General features: G+C 53.8%; 2 protein-coding genes across 4 annotated transcripts; one reads left to right on the forward strand and one right to left on the reverse strand.

The window, feature by feature from the left end:
• Positions 1–166: 166 nt before the first annotated feature.
• On the reverse strand, positions 167–5,502 carry RITA1 (RBPJ interacting and tubulin associated 1). Of its 3 annotated transcripts, none has more exons than XM_007170877.2 (4): positions 5,380–5,502; positions 4,556–4,634; positions 3,775–4,140; positions 167–1,234 (listed from the first exon to the last, which is right to left on the reverse strand). In XM_007170877.2, the coding sequence occupies exons 3-4, from the start codon at positions 4,083–4,085 to the stop codon at positions 727–729; spliced, it is 819 nt and encodes a 272-aa protein (XP_007170939.2). In that variant the 5' UTR covers positions 4,086–4,140; positions 4,556–4,634; positions 5,380–5,502; the 3' UTR covers positions 167–726. The 3 variants fall into 3 exon arrangements, with proteins under 3 accessions (XP_007170939.2, XP_007170938.2, XP_007170937.2); XM_007170876.2 differs by lacking the exon at positions 5,380–5,502 and adding an exon at positions 4,871–5,342; XM_007170875.2 differs by lacking the exon at positions 5,380–5,502 and adding an exon at positions 4,871–5,342 and having other exon boundaries at positions 4,556–4,697.
• On the forward strand, positions 5,423–26,094 carry DDX54 (DEAD-box helicase 54). Its single transcript, XM_007170878.2, has 20 exons — positions 5,423–5,596; positions 8,263–8,392; positions 11,616–11,686; positions 12,288–12,476; positions 12,597–12,646; positions 13,763–13,804; positions 13,930–14,025; positions 14,711–14,832; positions 14,942–15,003; positions 15,082–15,213; positions 16,384–16,594; positions 18,759–18,893; positions 19,709–19,939; positions 20,026–20,099; positions 20,702–20,905; positions 22,033–22,175; positions 22,264–22,377; positions 22,953–23,057; positions 23,347–23,459; positions 25,483–26,094. Exons 1-20 carry the CDS (start codon positions 5,423–5,425, stop codon positions 25,713–25,715), a joined length of 2,631 nt encoding a protein of 876 aa, XP_007170940.2. The 3' UTR covers positions 25,716–26,094.
• The last annotated feature ends 842 nt before the right edge of the window (positions 26,095–26,936 follow it).

Here is a 26,936-nt window from a genome sequence, read left to right on the forward strand (position 1 = left end):
CCCCCAATTAGTGGTATTAGCTAGAAATCAACGGGAGGAGGATTAGTTACCCACCTGCCACTGTCATGATTGCTATGTTATTTAACTTTGTTATTTAAAATCAACTCAGGCCTAACACTGGCCTTTATCCTAAGGAAAAAGAAATTAGCAAAACTCACGGCTTCGGTGAGCTACTGATATATTTAATACATGAAAATAAATACATGACTATTAAAATTTTAAATGTCCACCCACATATCACCTTGTGTTCCCTGCTGGTCCACATACTGTGCCTGGGAAAATTCCTGAGGCGTCCAGACTCAGCTGGAAACTCATCCTGAGCAGGAGCTTGGCTTGAGGGGAGGGAGAAGGAACCCTCCGGGTTGGCGATCATACCATTTATTCACACTTGGTGGCGAGACAATGTTGTGGGTGTGATGGAGGGGGTGGGGGGACCCTCCCGGGGGACACCCCTGGGTTGGCACTGATATGCTGTGTGGCTATGACAGAACTTGAGACAGGGATCTCAAGAGGCGGCCCTCATATCCACATCAGTGGCAAAAGCAGGGAGCAACCAGAGGTTGTCAGAAGAAAGGGCGGCACTGCCCAACCTCGCTCTGTCTGCCCCCAGGAGTGCTTTGCCAATGCCTGGTGGTCTCCCCAAAGGCCCGCCCACCAGTGCCATCCTCTGAAACTCTGCCCTTTGCTGTGACCCCATGGGCAAACCTGCAGAAAGGATCAAGACATTCATTTCCAAGGTGGCTTTGGTTTCTGGGTGGCTCCGCCTCGTCGGGGGGTAACTGGCACTGAAACACTGACTGAATGAGCCCTGGGAGTCACCAGGGGGCTCCGGAAGGTCACTCCTGACGGGGAAGGTCTGGGATCTCGAGGCCCATTTGTGCAGGGGGTACTGGTGGGTGGGTGACTTGTGCTGGGGACATTAAGGTGGGTGAGGGAATAGGAACGCTCCCGCCTCGGAGGGCGTGGAGAGTCTAACCCATCCACGGACAACCTCCGGGCGTCTGCCACCACCCTGCGCTCTGTCTTCGAGGGACCAGCTGGGTGAATGGCTCGCACTGGAGTCTCCCTGGGGCGGGGTGAGTGGCTGTCCCTAGGGGTAGCCGGGGGTGTCCAGAAGAGGGCATGGAGCTTTGCAGCATCCCCCTTCGCCATCCACGGGGCCTCCCAGCCGGCGCCCTCAGGTCGGGAGCCGAAGAGCGACTCATCACAGTAAGAAGGAGTGTGGCCAATCAGTCTGGTAAGGGAAGAGAAACAGTGAGCTGGAGAAATAAACCCTAAAAACCTTGCCCACCCCCACCCCCTGCCAGGCAGCTGCAGCAGCAGAGGGTTGCTTATAGGTCCCAGAAGTCCCTGTCTCCCAGCCTGGCACCCGCGGTGAGGCCAGAGCCCTCATGTACCACTACCCCCATCTCTGCTATTTTTCCCCTGCCAAGTATCCAGTCCCCCTGCATCCTGCCCCACCCCACCCCCACTCCCTGGCATGTGCCCCAGGCCAGGCCAGTTTGCATATCCCATCCTCCTGACCACACTGATTGGCTCAGGAATAACCACATGACCCATTCTGCACAATACGGGTCTGCCTTAGGACCTTTGCAGAAACTACTAGGAGAGAAATGTTTTTCTTCCACCTAGCCCTGAAGAACTGGCAGGATACAAGGGCTAAATGGCTGGTGGCTATCTCACCTGGGATGTGCAGGGGAAAGCTGCACGAAAACAGAGACAAAATCCCAAGAACGTTTTGAGTCCCTGTTATATGAGCCCCAAATGCCCTTTTTCTGCTGAAGCCAGTTTGGGTAAGTCTTCTGTCACTTGCAACCAAGAGTCCTGATTAATACAACCTTAGTCTTTACAGCCTTCACTTTTTCTCTTAACCCACCACTTTTCCCTTTTTGTAGCGGCCTTGTCAGCCGAACCCTCTGCAGTCATGCGGCCCTTCCAACTATGTATCTGAAATTGCACAGCCCAGCACCTGGCATGTAGAGGGTTCTCAGTTTGAACCTCTGTGATCTGGCCTCATCACCAGAGCAGCTTTTAAAATTTTTGCATATTTACTCAGGGCTTTTCATGTGTAGGTCCAGGACTCAGCATGTCACTTGTGTGTCATCTCATTTCTCACAACACCCACAGGAGGGCGATATAATCCCATTTTACAGACAAGAAAACTGAGGCATAGGGAGGGTAAAAAGGAGGGTACAGACAAGATTCAAATCCAGCCCCCTGCTCAAGGACCCAAGCTCTTGATCACTCAGTCAGACTTAAATGCCTTCTAGGCCTCTCACCTTTAATTAGATTCATTCAGCAATTTTTTTTTTATTAGTCCCACAAATATTCATGGCATACCTATGAGGTATCAGGTCCATGGTTTTTGGCCAGGACTAAAAGTGCTTCCATTCCCAAACTGCAAGTCTTTGAAATGTCAACCTTTTGCCACTTGATTTAGCTGTTCAAAACCATACCTGGTTGATACCTATGTCTGTCTGGTACCAAAGTTGCTGCTCAATAGCATCTCTAACTCTTATGTACCTTCTAACTTGACATCCTCTGCTTGTCAGCATCCAGCATAAAATTCCATCCTCCTCCAGGAGAGCATAGGGTTGACTGTTGTCTCCCTTGTTTTGGACACCATACTTCTGTTAATGCAGCCTACGCTGACACCAGCATTTTCAGCCATGTTGTAGCTGTCAGTGCTGCTAATGTCAACCTGAGCCTGCCTTGTGGTCCATGGCAATTGTCAGGCGGACATGATAATAATGGGGACTTGCTTTTATCTCTGTTGAATTTTATCTCCTTAAATAAACACTATTCCCATTCTCAACTAATATATGTGACTCTTGGCTCAGAATGGATCCTAAATATGATTGGCTAGTTATTATGGACTGAATTGCATCCTCCCAAAATTCATGCTGAATTTTAAAGAGGTAATTAAGGTTAAATGAGGCCACAAAGGTGAGGCCCTAATCCAATAGTATTTGTGTCCTTATAAGAAGAGGAAGAGGCACCAGGAGTGTACACGCTCACAGAGAAAAGCCCATGGGAGGACCCAGTGAATAGGTGGCCATCTGCAACCCAAGGATAGGTAGGCTTCAGGAGAAACCAACCCTGCTGGCGTCTTGACCTTGGACTTCAAGCCTCCAGAACTGTGAAAAAATAAATTTCTGTTGTTTAAGCCCCCCCAGTCTACGGTATTTTGTTATAACAACCCTGATTGACTAATATACTAGTCTTTCATGTCTTTGTTCAAGACACTGATGACAGTAAATAAGATAGAGCCCTCAGCCCTCCCTTCAGGCTGATATTAATCGAAATAATCCAAATAATCTAATTCGAACCTACAATAATACCCACTGGCATTAGATCCTGTTTTTCTAAATTGTTCGTGAACATGCAGCAAGAACCATTTTCAAAATGACTTGCTGAAGTTCAGAATCATCACATTTATGTCATTTCATGGATCAACCACACTAATAATTTCATGCAAATTGCTGTGTGATCTTGGGCAAATCACCTGACCCCTCTGGGCCTCAGAAGCCCATTCTAAGACATTTGGGGATGGGTATTCCACCGTCACAACCATTATCACTACCATTTACTGACAGCTTCCTAAGTGTCAGGTTACCGTGCCCAGCACTGTACATGTCTCATCCCATTTAACCTTCTCAATAATCCCATTAGGTCCCACCTTCCACTGTGAGGAAACTGTGGCTCAGAGAGGTCAAAGTGCTTGCCCAAAGTCACACGGCATGTGAACAACAGGGCATCTTCCCATCCTGTTACCTGTATTTGTTCTTCTTCCTTGGTGCGAGGGTCAGGGTCTTGTCCCTGGAGGAGGTAGTCTCACAGCTCCCGTTGGCCCCTGAGGCCTGTGACGCCCCTGTACCCACTCCTCTGGTTCTGCTGGCCTTCCTCGTCCAGGGTGGGTCAAAGACTGGTGGTGTGGGCTGGGTGCCTGCAGGACTGCCAAACAAAGTCTCATCCACGTATGACGGCCTAACCTTGACCCGGCAGCTGCCCCGGCAGCGGTGCTGAACGTGGAGGGTCTGCATCCCACTGACGGCCAGCTCCACCGGGGTCTTCACGCTGCTCATGGTCCTGGGTGACAGCAGGTGTGCTCTGCCTGCCAGTCCCTGCCTCCAGGTCTCCCTATGAAAAGTAGTCACGGTGGCAACCATCTGTCATCAGCAAAGACTGGCAATCTCTTAAGTCCCCGTCCCCAGGGCAAAAAGGTCACGTTCTCCCTCAACCAGTCCTCCTCAAAGGGGAGCTGCCAATCCCAGGGGACATTTCGGAAAATTGACTTTTTTTGAGTTGTTGTAATGACGGGGAGAAGGGTGCTACTGGCAAATATTTAATGAGTAAATATGCATTCCTAGCATACAGTGTGTACTCAGTAGATATTTGTAGAATGCTAAGGGGGTGAAGAATAGATTGGGCCTGTGCCTACTTTAGCACCAACCAGAAAACAAACTATGGTGGCGGGGGGCAGACAGGGCAGGCTCCTATATCCTGTATATATCTATGGGGCAGGAATAATAACCAGCATAGATCCCATGCCTACCTCCTGCAAAGAGCTCTACAAGCATTGTCTCATTTAATCTTCTCAGCAGTCCTGTGAGGTAGCTTCCATTATGTCCATTCTACAGATGACAAAACTGAGGCTTCAAAAGATGAAGTCACAAGTGTAAGTCCCACCTACAAAGCTAAAACAGTGTAAATAGAATTTGAACCCGATAGGAGTCTAGAGCTTGTGTACTTAACCATTCTACTACTGGGGGATTACACCCAGCCCGCCAACTGCCCCACATTCACCGATCCCCAAGTCAATGTCCCGGCTGATGTTCGAGGTGCCCGCATTCTGGAGTTATTTTCCTACCTGAGCATCTTGGCTGGCTGACGTCGGCCGCAACCCACAGCGCCCCCTTCCCCCAGGCCTGGACTCCTTTGCGGGGACGCTTGGGCACCTGTGGCGCGCGGTTCATCCGAGATCTGCAGCTCTGAACCCCAGGAGCACGCGACCCCCGGCAGCTCAGGCCGCCCCCGGCCCCCGCCTGGGGGACAGCGCGGGCAGACTCAACCCGGGAAGCCAAGCCCTAGCGATGTATGCTCCGCGCGCGCATCAAACAGCAACCCGCGAGCGGTAAGGCGGGGCGGGGCGGCCAGAACCATTCGCTCCCGGGTGGGGGGATTAGGTCACCCTGTTCCGGACGCCCCCGGAGCTCCCCAAAGCCTCGGAGAGGGGTCTCCCGCGCCAATGAGGGGAGTGTGTGTGTGCGTATGTGTGTATGCATGCCAAGCCTCCGGAAGCTCCAGAAGGTGAGGGAACGCAGCCTGGGCCGCGTAAAGGCGCCCCCCCCCACGCCCTGCCGCGCCGTTGGTACGTACCCGCAAACTCCGCCCCCTCCCGTTTCCCTGCGCCCCGGCCCGCATGGCTGCCGGAACGCGCCCGGCGGCCGCACCGCGGTCCCGAGCTGCCATGGCCCAGTGGAGGAAGAAGAAGGGGCTCCGGAAGCGCCGGGGCGCGGCCTCTCAGTCCCGCAACAGCGACTCGGAGGACGGCGAGTTTGAGATTCAGGCAGAAGATGACGCCCGGGCCCAGAAGGTAGTAGCGCTGGGCTTGGACATACGTCAGAGCCCGAGTCCCGGCTCCGCGCAGCGTCCCGCGGCCTCAGTTTCCCCAGCTGGGGAGTGGGCACGGCTGAGGGTGGGGAGAGGTCGGCTGGCCGGGGGTCGGGGCAGGACCTCCGGCCTAAGCACGTGTTTCGGTGTCCGACACGCCCAGGGTCCTCACGTCCCGAGCCTCTGTGCTAGGGAGGCTGGGGCCTTCCGGCCTTCCGGCCTTCCGGGCCGGCTCTTGGTCTCGCGCTTCTCATTGGCTACTTCCTGGCCAGGGGGCGGGTCCCGGTTCCCATTCGTCCAAGGAAAAGTGCGGGTGATGAAGATAAGACTTTGAGAGGGGCATTCTTGGGAGGATGAATTAAGAGAAGGCTGCACCTCTTGGCTTGAGACAGTGACGCCCCCAAACCTCTGGGAAACTAATAATAATAAGTTAAACTTGCGTTTGTAGATAGCTTACAGTGTGCTATCCTCCGTGCTAAGAGCTTTTACAAGCCTTATCATTTAATCCCCACACCAACCCTGTGAGCTAAGTAGTCACACTCATTTTCCAGAGGAGGAAACAAGCCTGGAGGGGTGAAGGGACTTGACCAAGACCTCACAGCTTGTGAGTGGGAGAACCAGGATTCAAATCCCGGCCTGTATGGTTCCAGGCCCTGTGCTGTTTCCACTACTGAATGGCAACTGTATGCACATGGGGGGTCAGGTATGAGCACCAAGGAGGCAAAAGAGCTGTAGCCCATTATTTCTCACAGCCTTGTGCTTGGCGGGTACCTGGCACAGAAGACTCTGGGTAAGTAGATGAATGAGTGGGGCTTTATATGAAGAGAGAGGACTACACTCCTCTGAGGCAGGGGCCAGATGGTGACCTTATTGCACACCATCCGAGCCTCACACAGTAGGTGCTCTGTAAATATGGACCAAGGCACAGCCCTGTGTTCAAGTTCAACCTAACCTTGTACTGGCTGTGGGACATGGGAGAAGTTGCTTAACCTCTCTGTGCCTCAGTTTCCACATGTGTAGAAAGCTGTTGATTATGTATGCCTCCAAAACTGTGGAAAGGATGAAATGACAGTGTTCATACATTCTACTCTACAGTAAATATTGCTGGGGCACCAGTGTGTTCCAGGCACTTTGTTATCATGTGTCTAGAACGGGGGTTGGCAAGCTTTTCCTGTAAAGGACCAGATGGTAAATATTTTGGCTTTGCAGGGCCATACAAGGTCACTGTCTTCTTTGTTTGACTTTTTACAATCTTTTAAAATTTAAAAACCATTCTTAGCTCACAGACTGTACAAGACAGGTGCAGCTCTGACCTAGAGGGTTGGTGGGGGACCATAGAGGGTCTCATAGGAAAGAAAGTAGACTCTGAAGCCAGGGTTCAAATCCCTTGCTGGCCGTGTGACTTTGGCAGGTCACTTCACCTCTCGTGCTTCAGTTTCCTTCTCTGTAAAAGGGACTAAGTAATAGCACCTACTTCACAGAGTTGTTTTGAGGATTAAGTGGGTTAATTTATTTTTTTTAATTATTTTATTTTATTTTATTTTATTTTGGCTGCATTGGGTCTTTGTTGCTGCGTGCGGGCTTTCTCTAGTTGTGGCGAGCGGTGGCTACTCTTTGTTGCGGTGCGTGGGCTTCTCATTGTGGTGGCTTCTCTCGTTGCGGAGCACGGGCTCCAGGCGTACGGGCTTCAGTAGTTGTGGCTCGCGGGCTCAATAGTTGTGGCTCATGGGCTCTAGAGTGCAGGCTCAGTAGCTGTGGGGCACGGGCTTAGTTGCTCCACGGCATGTGGGATCTTCCCGGACCAGGGTTCAAACCCGTGTCCCCTGCATTGGCAGGCAGGTTCTTAACCACTGCGCCACCAGGGAAGCCCTAAGTGGGTTAATTTATATGGATGCTTAGCACAGCACCTGGCTTATAGTAAGTGCCAGGTAAGTTTTAGCCATTATTATGAATTAGTGCTTTTATAAATGTTATTTCTGAGAAGAAAGGGACAGCGCTGTAGTCCAAGAAGACTCCCCAGAGGTGGTGTCTGAGTTTGATTTAGCTGTGCTAGAACAAGTGGGTGACAGAGACGAGACCAGGAATGAGAGAGACCAGAGCTGGGGAGGGATGATGGATCAGAAAGGGGATTGGGGAGAGGGGAGCTGGGCAGATTGGAAAGGTCTAGTATCTCACACATAGTAGATGTTTTGATTGGCTCCCTAAAGTTTTGAGGGCTTTGAATGACAGGCCAGGATGATAATTATGATGATACCACCACCTGGGCACAGTTCTAAGCTTTACACGCACCCATTTAGTCTTCACAACGCCCTATGAGGCATACGCTCTCGTCATCCCCATTTTCCCAATGTGGGAACGCAGGCTCTGGGAGACTGAAGTCCCTGGTCTGAGGTCTCACGGCTGGAGGTGACAGAGTTGGGATTGAAACGCAGGCCGTCTGTCTGCAGAGCCCGCTCTCTGACCCTGTGCCCTGTCCTGGTCCGGTCAAAGGAGAGCCCTTCAGCAGAGAAGTCATGTGATCTGGCAGGCGCATCACCTTGAATGGGGCAAGGTTGGGGGCGGGCACTGGCAACAGGACAGCCCCCTTCCTTGCCCCCAGTCGTCTCACTGTACCTGGAATGATGCTGCCTCTCTGTTGCTCCCTCCCAGCTGGGACCCGGCAGACCCCTACCCACCTTCCCCACCTCGGAATGCACCTCGGACGTGGAGCCGGACACGCGGGAGATGGTTCGAGCTCAGAACAAGAAAAAGAAGAAGTCGGGAGGCTTCCAGTCCATGGGTGGGTGAGCCAGGCATCCGGGGACTTTGTGTGGGGGGAGCAGCGGGGGGGTTATGGCCTCCCGTGCTCTGCTCTGGACCCAACACTGTGATGGGTTTGGGGAGATGGAGGCAGCAGATAGTCTCCAAGCTACTCACGGCCTTCTCGTGGGGGCAACGGGCCTGACACGATGCGAGAGCAGTTAGGGCAGGACTCAGGGCGATGCTGGTGCAGGAACAGGTACAGACGTCCGGGGATTGAGCGGCGTGACAGAGCCACATTTCAGAGCCGAGGGCAAGAGATGAGATAGTTGGGTGCTGTTGGTACACCTGGCCAGCCGGAAGGAAAGCCGGACTCTTTCTTGTCTCTTTACATATCAGTAGCATCTGGAGCAAAGATTGAAACATCAGGTGAATAGTTGTATAACCTGAAAGGAAAAGAAGCCTAAATGTGACTTGAGCACTGTTTTATTTGACTATTTTTCTATTTAGACGTGTGTATGCCAAAAAAACACTGTAGACTTAAGTTAAAGTAAACACTGTACCAGGAATATATTTGCAACTATGGGACAAAGGGCTGATAACCCTAATATACAAAGAGCTTTTACAAATCAAGAAGAAAAAGACAAAAAGCCCAATAGAGAACTGGGCAAAGAAAATAGCTCACAAAAGGAATCTAGACAGCTAAATGTGCTAAAATTCATCAAAATCAAAGGAAAAAGCCAAAACAGCTCCATGTGGCTATTTTTGGCCTTTCTGAATCTCTAAGATGAAGGATTGACCAAAAAGCAGCTAAAACCATGGTGCTTTCCTGTCTCCAGGCCTCCCACTGTCCTCCCATCTCCACAAGCCCAGGTCACATGGAGGCTGCAAAGGCTACCTTCTCCCCCTCCCAGTACCACGTGCTTCAGCTGTCACACCCGTGCCTGCACCCATCACAGGCCCTTGTCACTTAAGACCCTTTTCTTCCTCTTTCCTTCCTTCCTTCCTTCCTTCCTTCCCTCCCTCCCTCCCTCCTTTCTTTCTTTCTCTCTCTTTCTTTCTTTCTTTTTTCTCTTTTTCTCTCTTTCTTTCTTTCTCTCTTTTTTTCTCTTTCTCTCTCTCTCCCTCCCTCCCTCCCTCCCTCCCTCCCCCTCTCTCTCTCTCTCTCTCTCTCTCTTTCTTTCTTTCTTTCTTTCTTTCTTTCAACTTTTTTTTCTTTTGCCCACGCTGCACGGCATGTGGGATCTCAGTTCCCCAACCAGGGATCAAACCTGTGCCCCCTGCAGTGGAAGCACGGAGTTCTAGCCACTGGACTACCAGGGAGTTTCTGACACCCTTTTCTTTTAATTATGAAAAATTTCAAACATATAAAAATTAGAAAACAGTGAGTCTCCACATACCTATCACTGGCTTCAGCAGTTTTAACCACTGGTGTTGTTTTATCCGCACCCTACCCACTCATGATCACCATCCCATTGGATTCTGAAGCGAATCCCAGGCATCCCCTCCTTCTATGCCCAAATACTTCCCACCTGCCTCCAAGAGATGCAGGACCCTCCTACACCTAAAACAAACCCAGTTCCTCGGTATCATCCAAGGTCCCGTCAGTGTTCAGACCCCCATTGTCTCATGGCATTAAGAGCTTTCAAATCACAGGAATAAAGACGCAGTCGTAGAGAATGGACTTGAGGACACGGGGAGGGGGAAGGGTAAGCTGGGACGAAGTGAGAGAGTGGCATGGACTTATATATACACTACCAAATGTAAAATAGATAGCTAGTGGGAAGCAGCCGCATAGCACAGGGAGATCAGCTCGGTGCTTTGTGATCACCTAGAGGGGTGGGATAGGGAGGGTGGGAGGGAGGGAGACGCAAGAGGGAGGAGATATGGGGATATATGTATATGTATAGCTGATTCACTTTGTTATACAGCAGAAACTAACACACCATTGTAAAGCAATTGTACTCCAATAAAGATGTTAAAAAAATTATTAAATAAAATGACACTAAAATTTGAATATTCTAAAAAAAAAAAAAAGATGGGCTTTTTTTTAATGTAAACTTTTTTTTTTTTATTTTTATTTTATTTCTTTATTTTTGGCTGCATTGGGCGTTCGTTGCTGCGTACAGGCTTTCTCTAGTTGCGGCGAGCGGGGGCTACTCTTCGTTGCGGTGCGCAGGCTTCTCATTGCGGTGGCTTCTCTTGTTGCGGAGCACAGGCTCCAGGCGAACGGGCTTCAGTAGTTGTGGCTCACAGGATCTAGAGCGCAGGCTCAGTAGTTGTGGCGCACAGGCATAGTTGCTCCATGGCATGTGGGATCTTCCCGGACCAGGTCTCGAACCCATGTCCCCTGCATTGGCAGGCGGATTCTTAACCACTGTGCCACCAGGGAAGCCCTAATGTAAACTTTTGAATTGAATATAACATACTGACAAAAAATGCACAAATCATAAGTGTCCAGCTCAGTGAATTTTTACGAAGTGAATGCACTTGTGTAACCACTATCCAGATCAAGATAAAGAGCATTGCCAGCACCCCAGAATTTCCCTGGCCTTTCCAGTTACTATTTTCCATCAGATGTAACCACTAGTTCAACTTCTATCACCATAGATTTGTTTTGCCTATATCTGTAACTTTATATAAAATGACTCATTCAGTGTGTGATAATTTACGTGTTGCGTGTCTCTTTCAAAATTAGGTTTGTGAAATCTAACCATGTTATTAGCTTTTCCAAACTGTTCAATTTCATTGATGTATAATATTTCATTTTATGAACATACCACAATTTATTTCTCAACACAGTGAATGAAAATTCCAGGTGCTAATACCTAAAATTGTGATCTTTTTTCATTTTAGCTACTTTGCTGAGTGCATAGTGGTAGCTCATTGTGGTTTTCATTTGGATTGATAGTTCTCTAGTGACTAATGATGTTGATCACCTTTTCATATACTTATTAGCCATTTATACATCTTCCTTTGTAAAATGCTTATTAAGGTGGGTTGTTTTTGGTTTGTTTTGTCCATTAAAATTGTTATGTCAGTGAAAAAAAAAAGCTTTCAAATCAGAATCCAAATGTGGTTCATACCCCACAATCAGTAGATTTGTTTTCTAAGTCTCAATTAACCGATCAGCTTTGCTCTCTCACTTTTCTTTTCTTCTTGCTATTTATTTGTGGATGAAACTGTCATCTGTCCTGTGTAGTTTTCTGTCATGTGTCATAGGGGCTCCTCTAGCCCCCTGGCCGTTCCCATGTCTTTCCCAGGCTTGAGCTACCCAGTGTTCAAAGGCATCATGAAGAAGGGCTACAAGGTGCCAACACCCATCCAGAGGAAGGTACGGGGCGGGGAAGCTGATGCGGGTTGGGAGGTGGGGATGGCCAACCTGGCCCTCCTGCCTGGCCTCTTGACCTCCACCCCTAGTCCCATCTGTCATATCTGTCGTCCCCTCTTACTCTGTCCAAAGCCCCACAAGCCTGCCCATTTCACAAGTGGAGAAAGTCGGGCCCGGCAGAGCAGAGGTTCGACCCTGTGCCTCTTTGCCACTTAAGCTGCCCACTGCTGAGTCCCTGCCCGGGCAGCTCGCAGGCCCCCCATCATCACCTGGGTCTCATGTTTGTTGTCCTCAGACATTTAGCCAAGAGGGAGATAACGTTTCTCTGGGATCCTGAGGAGGATGACTAGATGGGGAGATAGAGTCTGGCTTAACCTGAAGAAGGTTGTTCCAACAGTGGAAAGAGTTGGGGGTAATGGGCTGCTCATCCCCGGAGGTGTGCAAACAGGCTTTAGCAAGAGTGGGATCAGGGCTGGGGGACAGGCCCCATCCCTTTTGCTGAGATGCTCTGGTTTGCCCACTCCCTGCAGACTTGAAGCTCTGGATCACGTGGTGCTTGGGTGCAAGAGCTGACCCCTCCCCTCTCCCGCTCATTCCCCTGCAGACCATCCCAGTGATCCTGGATGGCAAGGATGTGGTAGCCATGGCCCGGACAGGCAGTGGCAAGACGGCCTGCTTCCTCATCCCCATGTTCGAGAGGCTCAAGACCCACATTGCCCAGACCGGGGCCCGCGCCCTCATCCTCTCACCCACCCGAGAGCTGGCACTGCAGACCATGAAGTTCACCAAGGAGGTATGTCTGGGCGCAGGGACGGCGTGGCTGGGCTGAGCTGGGACCGGTCAGCGAGGCCCGAGTGGGCTGAGTCAGCTCCCATCATCGGCTCTCAATCTCTCTCTTTTTCTCTCTCCACAGCTGGGCAAGTTCACTGGCCTCAAGACTGCCCTGATACTGGGCGGGGACAAGTAAGAGCCCCCTCGGTGCCCTGTGCAGTGGTCCCCCAAAGCAAACGTGCCCCGTGCCTCCCCATCAGATGGACTGAGCTTGCGCTGCTCATTAGTAACAGCAACTTCTCTGCACATTCTTAAAACACCACCAAGGGGAAATATACAGTAAAATACCGAAAGGAATTTCACACACACAACTCAGACACAGGTTCTGATGCTTCTAAAAGAGAGCCGGCAGTGCACTGGGTCACCCAGATGGGTCACTTAGTTGTATATGTTTTAATATGCTTGATTTGGGGCTATTTAAAGTGGAATGCACACAAATAGAGGATGTTTGTAATAGCTCAAATCTGCAAAATACTATATTTTTCCTGATGTGCTTGCACCATCCTTCTAAGGTAGCAGGCACCACACCTGTTTTACAGATGAGCTAACTGAGGAAGTGATGGGCTCAGAGAGCCGCACAGTGGTCTGGTAGTAGAGCTAAGATTAGAACCCCTGCCCCCCGTCCCACAGTTTCTCCCTCAAAGGGCAGCCCCTTCCTCATTCTTCTCTCAGAATGTTACTGTCACCAGTCGCTTTTGATTCTCACTGAGAGTGTTTTGCTTTTCAGTGCTCTTTTACCTACATTATAATTTATTATCTCTATTGTTGTGATTGTCAGAAATACCTCCATAAGCTGGACCTGGCCCAGAATTCTGACTCCTGGTTCCTACAGGTGTCCCAGGGGTGTTTTCAGAGGAGAACTACAGTTAGGGATGTGTACTCAAACGGTTTGGGAACAAGTACATAGAGATCCAGGAAACCTGATTCTAGGTGAAGCTGGCAGTTCCAGGGTTGGTTGCTAGGTGGCGCTGTGGGTCAAAGGCGGTTTTGCTGCAATACGAACAGAGTGAATGAGATGGGTTCCGTGGCTGTCTATCTTTGGAGAACTTTGTTGTTATCAGTCCTTTTGTATGTTTGAACTTGTAGTTCTTGTCAGGGCAATGCTTTTGCCTAGTAGCTCAGCAATCGTTTTTCCCCAGTTCCGAGCCTGGGGTCAAGGTGTGGGACTCAGCGGAGCATTTGGTGATGGGAAGGGAGAGAGACAAAAGAGACCTGTTCTATCAAGCTGACACCTCTTCTTCTTCCTAGGATGGAAGACCAATTTGCAGCCCTGCACGAAAATCCCGACATGTGAGTTTGTGGATTGGGGGTGATGCTCTGGGGTCCCTTTCCAGATGGCCAGGGTCTGGGGAGTGAGAGGAGGGCTATGCTGGTGCCCTGGCCCTGGGTGACCTGGCCTGCACAACCACTTCCAGAATCATTGCTACCCCTGGGCGCTTGGTGCATGTGGCTGTGGAGATGAACCTAAAGCTGCAGAGCGTGGAATATGTGGTATTTGATGAGGCTGACAGGTAAGACTGCAGGTGCATCCCCGGGCACTGGTGTCAGGGTTGGCCAGGAGGAAGGGCTCTGCCAGAAGAGACCTATGCAGTCGAGATCAAAGCAGCATTTCCCCAAAGTGGGCCACAGACTGTAGGCAGTGCCAGAGCTGATGGGGCTCCCTGGACCAACAGTTTTTCTTTTGTATTACTTTTAGGAATATTGAAAAGAATAGTAAAACAACAAACACATGATTTGAAAGAGATAAAAAATAGCACAAGGTTGAAAGCACAGACTGGAGCCAGACAGGTGGGATCAAATCCCAGCTCTGTGAACTTGGGTAAATCCCTGAGGGTCTGCGGGCCTTGGTGGCCTCAACTACAAAGTGGGGATGAAATAGCATGTACCTCACAGGGGTGCCGTGAGGACTGAAGGGGTTGGTATTTTATAAAGTACTTAGAACCATGCCTGGCCCAGAGTGAGGGCTGCTGTCATTTATTTCAACATGAATTTGTAAGAAACATGACTGAGACCAGACCTAAGATTTCAAGGTCATTATTGCGTAGGATGAGGTTGTTGAATAGAGAAAAAGTGAGCTGAGTTAAGGAAGCACCTGTCCACGAAACAGCAAGTGTGATGGGGGCAAGGGTGACAGGTTTGGAACTCACTGGAATGGAAGCCCCTCTCCTGACCCTGTGCTGCCCTCTGCCCTCCCAGGCTCTTTGAAATGGGGTTCGCAGAGCAGCTGCAGGAAATCATTGGTCGCCTCCCTGGGGGCCACCAGACTGTCCTGTTCTCTGCCACGCTGCCCAAGCTGCTGGTGGAGTTCGCCCGGGCTGGTGAGGAAGCCACAGGAGTGGGGCTGGGGGCTGGGACGCGTGTCAGCGCCTGGGAGGGGCTTGTCCCTCAGCGACTCCCCGTCCCGTCCTCCTCTCTTGCCCACCGCAGGCCTCATGGAGCCCGTGCTCATCCGGCTGGACGTGGACTCCAAACTCAACGAGCAGCTCAAGGTGAGGCTCCACCCGTGCCCCTTCCCGGCCCACGGCCTGGACCCCGTGAGCCAACCGCAGTGACCCTTCTCCCTGCAGACCTCCTTCTTCCTCGTGCGGGAGGATGCGAAGGCTGCTGTGCTGCTCCACCTGCTGCGCAACGTGGTGCGGCCCCAGGACCAGACGGTGGTATTTGTGGCCACCAAGCACCACGCGGAGTACCTCAGTGAGGTGAGCTGCGGGGTGCCCCCACCTGCCTGGGTCCTGGGGTCCGGGGCCCAGCACCTACTCCATCGCCACCTCAGAGCTGCGGTTCCATGTTCAGCCACCAGAGGGCAGCGCCAGAGCAGGACTGAGGCCTGGCCAGAGCTCTGTACTTTTTTATTCTTTTAAGTTTTTCTTATAAAAAATTTCAGACATGTAGCAAAGTCAGAAAGTAGCATAGTGAACTCTCAGGTACTCAGTTATCAACTCACATCCAGTCTTGATTCATCTAATATTCCCCGTTCCATCCAGGGTATTTTGAAGTGTATCCCAGCTGTCCTATCATCTTTCTGTAGATATTTAATGTCCCATGTGTTTCAGTTTTTTAAATTGAGGAATAGCCTGCATGCTGTAATCTGTGTAAAGTGCCCTAATCTTACATGAGCAGCTTGATGAGCTCTCCCACACGTGTATATCTGTGACCCTCCTGGGAAGAGGTCCACGAACCCCCAAGGCTGCCAGGGCCCCTCCTGAGTCAATGCGGCTGCCTCGGGTCAACCACACCTGAGTTCTGTTATCTGAGGACACAGTTCGCTGGGTTTCACTTATATGACACACATTTACCGGTGCTTCCTCTGTGTAGCTGCTGGGGTCACTGATGAATAAAACCAAAATAGTAGTTTTTAAAGAGCAGTTAACACTTTCACGGTGCTTCCTGTTTTCCAGGCCCTATTCTCAGCACTGTATGTGTATTGGCTCATTTAATTCTCATAACAAAGCTACAGAGAGGGAACTGTTATTCTCCCTGTTCTACAGACAAGGAAAGTGAAGGCACAGAGAGGTTAGGGAACTTGGGCAAGGTCACAAAGCCTGTTAGAGACAGAGTCAGCATGAGACTTGTGTCTTGGGGTGGCGCTTGCAGCCTCCCTGAGGGAGACCTCTGCACGTGCCATCTTTTCTTGACATTCAGACAACCCTGCAGAGGTGAGAGGTGATACGAGCCCCATTTATACTGATGAAGACACCAAACCGAGGTCACCCAGCTGAGCTGGGGTTTATACCGAGGGCGCCCGACTCTAGAGCCCGTGGTCTTACTGCCATGTCATGGTGCCCTCTGCCACGGCCCAGCCTCCTCTCCTCTCCCCTGCCCCTCTCCTCCTCACCCCTTTCCCTCCCTCTGGTCTTCACTCTGGGCAGCTGCTGACGACCCAGCGGGTGAGCTGCGCCCACATCTACAGCGCCCTGGACCAGACGGCCCGCAAGATCAACCTGGCCAAGTTCATGCACGGCAAGTGCTCGGCCCTCATCGTGACTGACCTGGCAGCCCGGGGCCTGGACATCCCACTGCTGGACAACGTCATCAACTACAGCTTCCCCGCCAGGGGCAAGCTCTTCTTGCACCGCGTGGGTAAGGAGCCTGTGGCTGCACTGGGCACCGGGGAGTCCCAGCGGGAGCTGAGGGCACAGGGCTCAACTCCTGCCGCTGCAGGTGGGGAACTGAGGCCCAGGGAGGGCACCAGTAAATCAGAATCTCTGGGGAGCGTGGCCCAGGCTGGATCTGGTGGGCAGCCCTAGACTCTAAGGAGGTGATGCTCCCACTTTCTGGATTCCCCAGTCTTGTGCTTCTCTTTCCCATCAGGTACTTGATGACACGGCCCCTCCTCCCCACAGTCCTCTCCCTAAAGCTCCGTCTTTCTAGCTCCTCTCCTGGGAGCAGCCTTTAAACAGCATCCCGACCCCCCTCTGCCTCCTGCTCCATCCACTGCAGACAGAGTCTCCTGACTCCCGGCCTTGTCCAGTCAGCCTGTCGGGCCCCACCTTCCCCTCAGCCCACCCAGGCCAGCTCACTCCATTTTATTTTTCAGTTATAAAAGTGAGGCCTGCACGTAGTAGGAAAATTTGAAAGTGGAGCAAAGCACCGAGAAGGCAGGAAGTCACCCTCCCCTCACTGGTGATGTGACGGCCACAGGTGCTCACCCAGCACTCCTGGTGGGCCCTGGTCCAAGTGTTCTACTTGCTCTTTTTGTCTTCACAACAACCCTGTGCAGTGGGTACCAGCGGCATCAGCTCCATTTTACAGATGAGGAAACCGAATAAGGGAGGTTAAGAACTGGTCAGGTGTCTCAGACGTAGCAAAGTGGGGCCACTGGCATTCTTTTTTTCAATTGTGGTGAAATATACATAACATACAATTACCATTTTAACCACTTTCAGGTGTAAGTTCAGTGGCATTAAGTACGTTCACACTGATGTGCAACAATCACCCAGCTTCCATCTCTAGAACATTTTCGTCTTAACAAACTGAAACCCTGTACCTGTTAAACTCATTCCCTCTTGCCCCTCCCCCAGCCCCTGGTAACCACCAGTCTACTTTCTTTGTCTTCTTTTAACTCATAAACGCGCGTGTCATGTTTATAAATACAAGTAAGTTAAATAAATGCGTGTGAGAGAAGCATCTGGTGGGCAGGTTCCTTGGAATTGTTCTGCATATGATTGAACATCGTCAAATGAGTAAATTCTGGCTGCCCACGGCGCGCTGCCCGTGGGCAGACCTTCGGGGTGCGAGGGAGGCCTCCACCTGGGTCTCCAGCCTCTTCTCCCTGTTGGCAGTTGCATGCTGTGCCCTCGGTTCCGTTGCTTTGGGAGGGCTGGCCCTGCACATCCCTTGAGGCGTCCTCAGAACCCCCAAAGGGAATTTCTCATGTGCCGCGTGACCAGCAGCGTGAATCGGACTACCGCAAACGAATCTTCCACATGTGGTGACACTTGGTTTCTGCAAGATGCAGAAACAAGCTAAAGCGTAATGCTATTCATGGACTGACTTACCACAAAATTAGAATCACACTGGACATTCTTCTTGCCTCTGTATAATACATCATGCATGTTTTTCATTCACCATTTAAGCATCATTCTATAACAGGGGTCAGCAAATTGTTTCTGTAAAGGGCCAGATGGTAAATATTTTAGGCTTTGGAGCCATTTAGTCTCTTACAGATCTCAGCCCTGGGAGCATGAAAGCAGCCACAGGCGATATGTAAATGAAGGAGCACAGCCGTGTGCCAATAAAACTTTATTTACACAGACAGGCTGGTGGGGGGCTGGATTTGGGCAGGGGCCACAGCTTGCAACTCCTTTCCTCAGCTGTGTAATTCCCACCATGTGGTCATCAGCTAATTAACTAACCCTCTGTCCTTAAGTCTTTAAGTGGTTTCCATTTGGGGGCTGTTCCGCACAGAGCTGGAGTAGGTGATCTGTGGGTGGATCTTTGCACCCTGTGTTATTTCTCTGGGTAAAAACCCCCCAAAGTGGGGATGCTGAAGACTTGTGATACTGATAAAGAGCAGTGTCTTGCCTCTATTCCTGCTAACCTCCCAGAGCACCATGTGGGCTCACGTACTCTCAGGCAGGTAGCCCTGGTGACTGTCACTGCCTTGCCCCCTTTTGTAGGTGGGACACTGCTCAAGGAAGTGGGGCTGTGGCCTGGCTTGCACCTTTAGGGTCTGGCACGTGGGACTCGTGCTGGGCCGTGGGGTCCTTTGCCTTTGCTCACGCTTGACTACCTCCTCCTGCAGGCCGTGTGGCCCGGGCTGGCCGAAGCGGCACGGCCTACTCCTTGGTGGCCCCAGACGAGGTCCCCTATCTGCTGGACCTGCACCTGTTCCTGGGCCGTGCCCTGACCCTCGCCCGTACCCACGAGGAACCCTCCGGTGAGTGGAGGCTGGGGAGGGGCTGGGGTCCCCCCTGGAGTTCATGGTATGGATGGGGGTCGGAGGTGGGCCAAGCTGTCCTGGCTTGGGAACTTGACCCTAGGGGAAGATCCCTGTTTGTTTGTTTGTTTAAATTTATTTATTTTATTCATTTATTTTCGGCTGCATTGTCTTTGTTGCTGTGCGCGCGGGCTTTCTCTAGTTGCGGCGCGCAGGGGCTAACTCTTCGTTGCGGTGCGCGGCCTTCTCATTGCGGTGGCTTCTCTCGTTGCAGAGCACGGGCTCTAGGCGCCCGGGCTTCAGGAGTTGTGGTGCACAGGCTCAGTAGTTGTGGCTCATGTGCTCTGGAGCGCAGGCTCAGTGGTTGTGGCTCACAGGCTTAGTTGCTCCACGGCATGTGGGATCTTCCTGGACCAGGGCTCAAACCCTTGTCCCCTGCATTGGCAGGCGGATTCTTAACCACTGCGCCACCAGGGAAGCCCAAGATCCCTGTATTTTAAAGTCAGTGAAGAGCCAGATAGTAAATATCTTAGGCTCTACAGGTCACGTGATCCACGGCAGCTCCTCACCCGTGCCCTTGTAGTGCAAAATTAGTCACAGACAACACAGAAATGAGTCGATGGGGCCATGTTCCATAAAACTGTACTTGTAAAAACAGTAGGAGCTGCTCGATAAGTGATGGTTTCTCTTGTGGGGATTATTTTGTGATTCAAGACCCAGAGTGGGGCTGGGGAGGGGAGGTGGGGCCCTGGGCAGGCGGCCGGGCCGGAAGGCCTCTGACCAGGCCTCTGACCGAGCTCCTGGCGGGGAGGCAGGCGCGGGCGGCGGGGACGGCGTGCTGGGCCGGGTGCCGCAGGGCGTGGTGGACGATGAGGACTGCGGTCTGCGGACCAGCCTGGAGGCGTCGCTGGAGCTTCGGGGCCTGGGCCGCGTGGCCGACAACGCCCAGCAGCAGTATGTGCGCTCGCGGCCGGCGCCCTCGCCCGAGTCCATCAAGAGGGCCAAGGAGCTGGACCTCTCGGGCCTGGGCCTGCACCCCCTCTTCAGTGAGTCCCTGCATCGGGTGGGCGGGGGCTGGCGGCAGGCCCCCTGGAGCCCGCTGCGGCCTCACGCATCCCTCCCTCCCCGCCAGGCTCGTGCTTCCAGGAGGAGGAGCTACAGCAGCTGCGGCTGGTGGACAGCATCAGGAACTACCGCTCCCGGGCGGTGAGTGCGGGGCCTCGGGGCTCCGGTTGAGCTCCTGACCCCCAGCAGGACCCCAGCAGGGATTTTCTCAACCCGCGGCTCTGGCCGTGTCAGCACCTCTACAGCCACCCCTTGTTCTGGAACCATCCCTGCTGGTCCATAGCAGGTTTCCCACCCCTTCCATACATTTGGGTAGACTGAGGCTCACAGGGGGCAGTGACACACCCTAGGCTGTCAGAGGCCTGAGGAGCTGGCTTTCGATAGCCTCTCCTCTCCTCCTGATTCCCGTCGGGTGCCCCGTCTTGTGCCTCTGGGAGGTGTACCCAAAAGCAGGAAAGGCCTGCCAACCAGCGTCAGGAAAAAGGAGCTGGAGCCTGTTGTGGTTAAGGGCACTGGTTTTGGAGCCAATGAACCTGGGTTGAAATCCCAGATCTGGCTTGTCCCAGCTGTGTGACCTTAGGCAGGTTACTCGCCTTCTCTGGGCCTCCCTTTGTAATTGTGAAAAGCAGGTAACTAGTGGAAGGGAATTGGGAGGAATGCTGGAGAGAGCACACCAAGCTGGGGAGGGTAGAGCTGGGGAAGAAGCGGCCAGTGGGTGAAGGCCTTGGGTGTCTCCTCCACAGACCATCTTTGAGATCAACGCTTCCAGCCGGGACCTGAGCAGCCAGGTGATGCGTGCCAAGCGGCAGAAGGATCGCAAATCCATCGCCAGCTTCCGGCAGGAGCGGCAGGAGCGGCAGGAGAGCCTGGCCGTCCCAGCCCCGAGCCTCCCAGCACCACAGGAGGAGCAGCCTGAGAAGGAGGAGGAGGCAGGAGAGAGTGTGGAGGTGCAGGCCCCACCCTGGGGACCCTGGAGTCTGGCCTGGGGTTGCGGAAGCAGTGGGTCAAGTCCCAGCAGCCCATGGGGCTGACCTCAGGGCTTTGAGCAGTCACTGGGGGTGGATGCAGTGATTCCAGTCCCACCTCCGACACTTGTGGAAATCAGTGACCCGGCCTCAGCCTCCCCATCTGCGGAGTGGGGTCGTAGTCTCGTCCACCATTCCTTGCCTGAAGCCCTGGGGGCCAGATGTGATTCGGGATTCAGAATCTTTACGGTGGGTCCACTGTGTATGATGTAACACTCTCAGCAGGGTCTGGGGTGTCACGGTCGTCAAATGCATCAGTTTCCACAGTGAGACCCACACCGAGAGGATGGACAAAGCCTCTTGTCAGCTCAGGTCAGCTTTTGCCACCAAGTGAATCTCAGGAAAGTCCGTTTTCAGAATGCTGTGGACTAGGGCTCTGCAGCCAGGTGACTGCGGTACCCGCTCCCGGGTCCGTGGGCAGGTTCAGGATGGTACGTGGAGGATTCCCACAGGCCTAGGTAGCCCTGGCATTATCATCATCGCCTTGCCTCAGCCTGGGGTCCGGCAGGTGGGAAGGGGCAGAGCCGGGAGTGTTGGCAGCAGTGGGGGCATGACTCAGGCAGGGTCAGGCACTGGGTCTTCGTGGCGAAAAGCAGGGCTGGGGGGCCAGAGTGTCCCATTCACCTGGTGGGTAGGGCCCTGGGCCTGCTCATCTTAATGTTTGATTTGGACAGAGGGTACAGTAGGCAAAAAAATGCACTTGAAAACCCCTGGACTAGCCCACGTCATAGAGAGCAAGTCCAGACCCAGAGAGGGACAGGGCCTTGCCTTGGTCAAATGACCTGGGGGACCAAGCTGGGACTGGAATGTGGTGGGTCTCATCCTAGTTGGCACCCTGCCCTCCCCGACTCCCACCTGTCCTGCCTCTGCTGGTGCTTGAGGCAGGGGTTGTGTGCTGCATGTGCAGATGAGGAAAGGGAGGGTCTCAATGGCAACACCAAGCTTTCAAAGTCCCAGCAGCCCCTGACCCTCAACCCTAGCTGGGCTGGTGGGTGGGGAGGCCAGTCCACTCCTGGGGCTACAGGTGACACTGGGCCCCGGTCCACCAGGACCTCTTCACAGAGGTTGTGGGCCGGAAGCGGCAGCAGCCAGGACCTGACCGAGGAGCCAAGAGGCGGAGGGAAGAGGTCCGGCAGCGGGACCAGGCGTTCTACATCCCCTACCGGCCCAAGGACTTCGACAGCGAGCGGGGGTGAGTGGCCGCTGGTCCCGGGTGGGGCAGGCGGGCCTGATGGTCCCCCCTCCCAACCCCGTGGTATCTCCCCACCCTCCCTCTGCAGCCTGAGCATCGGTGGGGACGGCGGTGCCTTCGAGCAGCAGGTGGCTGGCGCGGTCTTGGACCTGATGGGGGACGAAGCCCAGAGCCTGACCAGGGGCCAGCAGCAGCTCAAGTGGTGAGTGAGCCGGTGGGCACACCTCTTCCATGCCCACCTGTCTGCCACTTGGTCCCCACAGAAGGTGACCCCCCTCCTATCCTGACTCCCGTTTGATCCCCTAGAGCAGGAATTATGACGCCCACCCTGTCCTGCCCCCATGTGGTCATGCACAACAGGGATCTTGACTCCATCTGTCCTTTTGGGGGGGGCTAGTCTTGCTAGACAGGGGCTCATGACCCAGTTTGCCCATTTGGACTCTGGTTCTGGAGAAGTGATGTGACTCAACCCAGGGTCACAGAGCCAGGAGGTGCAGATGGGGGTTGGGAACCCCCCAGGGTCCCCTGTCCCTGACCCAGGCCCCCAGGTTGGAGCTAATCCCCTGACCGCCACACTGCCTTTTGACCTGGGCTGCCAGGGAGTGGTGAGGAGGGCCAGGGAACGGGCCTTTATGGGACACCTGCTGCCTGCCAGACGCCCGGCACGCTGCTTTCCTTGAATCCTCCAACAACCCAATGAGAGGGTCAGGGGGAAACAGGCCCAGAGGGGAAGCGGGCCACCTCCCTCCACAGCACACCTCCCAACTCTTCCCACAGGGACCGGAAGAAGAAGCGGTTTGTGGGACAGTCGGGACAGGAGGACAAGAAAAAGATCAAGACGGAGAGTGGCCGCTACATCAGCAGCTCCTACAAGAGGGACCTGTATCCTGGAGGGGGGTGGGGGGCAGAGGGGGCGGGGCCAAGCGCCTTCTACATCCACATCTACTGTGGGTGGGGGGTGGGGTCAGGAAGGGGCGGGGTCTGGCTCAACCACCCCAGCTCCTACAGGTGGGGGCTAGAGGGGGGGCGGGGTCGAGCGGATTCAGCCACCAAACCCCCTATAGGTAAGGCCTGTATCCTCTGGGGGGGCGGGGACCCCTGCTCCCAGCCCACGGTTGTCTAGGGCAGCTCTCCCGGTGCTGCGCGCAGGCTCCTTAACGCAGCCTCCCAGCTACCAAAAGTGGAAACAGAAGCAGAAAATTGATGATCGTGACTCAGAAGAAGAAGGGACATTTGACCGGCGTGGCCCAGAGCGAAGAGGTGGTAAGCGTGGCCAAGGACAAGGTGAGAGCCGGGGTAGGATCGTCCTTAAAACGCAGGTTGCCAAGTAGTACATTTGGTCATGTTGGGGACTTGGTCCTCTTGATCTGGCCTGGGTCCCTCAGTGGGTGACACGCTAAGGTGGGATTTGAACTCGGCTCTGCTGCAGGAGCTTGTGCTCAGTGACCTCGGCTTGGGCCGGCTGCCCCGCGTGCCAGGACCTTGGTCAGCCCCTCAGGGCAGAGGAGCACCTTGGGAGTGGTGACGCTCGTGACTTTGAAGGGAGGAGACTGGAGTCTGGGCCCCGTCCCACTGCAGCCCCACCTTTGGGGCCGAGCTTGCTGTCTGGGGCCAGGCTGTGTGCTGGAGCCTCGCTGCACATGACCTGGGGGCGAGAAGACTGAGAATGGCCGGTTTTCAGGCCAGGAAACAAGTCGCAGTGACTGGCCCTGGGTCCCCCGGCTGCCTGCTGCCTCCCCCAGGGCCCCCCGCCAGGGAGTGGGGAGCTTGAACCTGTCCTGGGCCTCTCTCCACTGGGCCCTGGCCCTGCTTGTTTCCCCCGAGCCCGCAGGGCTGCTCACTGCCTCTTCAGCGTCCGAGTCTGTGTCCTTCAGCCTGGGGACGCCGTCTGTCACGGCTCCAGGCGCCTCTTCTCTGCCTCACCCAGGGCCGCCTCTGTTCTCTGCTCGTTCCCTCTGTCCTCGTTGACATTTCCTCTCTGACGGTGGATACCTCTTCTGTTTCTCCCTGTTTCTGTCTTGGATTTTCTCCGCCGCATCCTCTCTCTGTTTTTCTGTAGGTGTCTTTCTCTCCACATCTGTTTCTCTTTCTGCCTCTGACTCTGTGTCCCTGTCCATCTCTCTGTCTCTTTCTTTGTCTCTGTTTCTCCCCGTCTGTCTCTGTTTTTCTGTATCTCTCTCCATCTGTCTCTCATTGTTCCTGTTCCTTTCTCTCCACACACACACACACCCCTCCCCGTCTCTGTCTCTCCTCCTCTCTTTGTCTCTCTGTGGGCGTGTCCCTGCCACCCCCGGACCCCCTCATCCCTCACTCCTCAGCTCCTGATTTTATCTGGAGTGAAGCCGGCTGCCGCTGTGGGCTTGCTGGACCCGGGGTGGTGAGGGTGGCCTGTGAGCTTCAGGAAAAAGCAGCTGTTCTCCCCCTGTGCTTTGTCCTCACTGGGGGTGGTGGGTCCCTGTCAGGTGGCCTGGCCCCTGTGGAGACATCTGGGGCCGCCTTAACGATCATCTGCGTGGGAGCCCTGCAAGGTCACTGCTGTGGGAGGGGAGGAGCTGGGTGAGGTGGGTGAGTACAGAAGAGGAGGGGCCAGGCCTTAGTGGGGAGCCAGGGTGCGGGGGAGAGACCTGCCCTCCCAGAGACCTGGGAGGTGGCGGGCGGGGCCACCAACCACTGCTGCTGCTGCTGCTGCCGCCGCTTTGCTGGGTGACCTTGGATAAGTCCCTTCCCCTAGCTGGCCTTCTCTGATTTCTCTCCTGCCAGAGGGGGGTTAAGCTACAGCCTGTTTTCATCTAACAAGCCTAGAGCATGTAGTCCATAGAGATAGGGTTTGGAGTCTGTCTGGGTCCCCAGTGCCTGGAATAGAGGAGGCACTGAAAAGCCTTTGTTGAATGATTTATGATTGTAATAGTTACACTTATGAGGCCATACTGTGGACTAGGCCTTGTTCTGAACCCTGCACACATAGTAACCCATTTCCTCCACATTAGGACTTATGAGGTAGGTGCTCTTATTCGTAATTCATCGGAGAGGAAACTGAGGCACAGAGAAGTAAAGTAGTTTGCCCAAGGTCCAAGAGGTCACAGCTGGGACTTGATCCCTGGCAGTTTGGGCTAGAGGGTCCATGCTATTGCCCATTACAGTAGACTACTTAAGCTTTATGAAGCAATTACCGTCTGCCACATGTCGGGGCCACAGCAGTGAACACAGAACGAGAGCGGGGACAGGGGAGCATCCCGGAGGCTTCTGGGAGGAGAAGACATTGGGAGTCGACCCAAAGCCTGAACTCCCTGAATCTCCATCCTGGCAGGTGCATCCCAGCCCCGCACCCCTGGTGCCCCCGCAGGCCGCGTGCGCTCAGAGCTCAAGACCAAGCAGCAGATCCTGAAGCAGCGGTGCCGAGCCCAGAAGCTGCGCTTCCTGCAGCGTGGGGGCCTCAAGCAGCTCTCTGCCCGCAACCGGCGCCGCGCCCGGGAGCTGCAGCAGGGCGCCTTTGGCCGGGGCGCCCACTCCAAGAAGGGCAAGATGAGGAAGAGCCTGTAAGGAAGGTGATACAGCCCTGTGGTTCCTCACCTGGTCCAAGCGTGGACATCAGCAATGTTCCCCGTGTACCATTGTGTGCCTGGCCCTGAGCTGGACGCTGGGGGAGCTCCCTGCAGAAGCTGTGGTCTGTGCAAAGGCTATACGGCCACAAAGGGGCAGCAGCTGCCTCTGCCTAAGACAGGGCACATTTGAGCAGGGTGTTGAAGGGTTCATAGGAGTTTGCCAGTAAGGCCAGGCAAGGGCATGACCTGAGTTGGCAACTCGGCTGTTGCTGCTTCTGTGTGTTCTGGATTCAGGGGTGGTGGCCACATGGGTGTGAGCCCTGAGTGCCTGAGGCCCAATGATGTATTTTTAATGTAATAAACCTTTATTGAGCGCCTCCAGTGGACCAGGAGCATTGAGTTGGAAGGGACAGGCCCGGGTACTAGAATCCCAGCTAGTGTGCGGATGAGCCGAGAGCGTGTGGGCAAGACCCGAGTGGGTTCTGCTGGAATCTCCATTTTGCAGATGAGGAAAGTCAGGCTCAGAGGATGGGTCGTTTGCTGAGATGGGAACGCCCCAAAGCTGGCAGTTGGTCCCCTTCCTCCCACCAGGACGGGCTTGCAGCTGGGACTGGACGGTGGGAGGGAGACAGCACGTAGAGTCTGTGGGCAGAGGGTGCAGTGCGCTCCCCGGCTGTGAAGGAGTTCACACTATCCCCACACACCCAGAGGTCAAAACCTGTCCTGGCCTCTGTCCTGCTTTAAGCCCTGTGCTCTTCAGCCCCTGTTGGGGGTCCTGGGAAGGTCAAGGGCAGCCTCCGGTAGCTGGATTCTCAGAATGGCCATCACTCAGCGCCAGTCCACGATGGAGGAGCCTTTGTGAGCAAGCGCCCCGGGAATGGGTGTCTGCCGTGTGACCCTCTTGCTGGTCCTCCTTTATTTTACTTTACTTACCAAACACTCATCTAGAATTTACCAGAAATTTTGTGCCAGGCCCCATTCCAAGCACCTGACAAACATCAGCTTGTTTAAATGCCCCCAACTGGGGACTTGCCTGGTGGCGCAGTGGTTAAGAATCCGCCTGCCAATGCAGGGGACACGGGTTTGATCCCTGGTCCAGGAAGATCCCACATGCCGCAGAGCAACTGAGCCCGTGTGCCACAACTGCTGAGCCTGTGCTCTAGAGCCCATGAGCCACAACTACTGAAGCCCACGTGCCACAACTACTGAAGCTCGTGCA

This window comes from Balaenoptera acutorostrata, chromosome 13 (assembly GCF_949987535.1).
Source record: "Balaenoptera acutorostrata chromosome 13, mBalAcu1.1, whole genome shotgun sequence".
NCBI lineage: Eukaryota > Metazoa > Chordata > Mammalia > Artiodactyla > Balaenopteridae > Balaenoptera > Balaenoptera acutorostrata.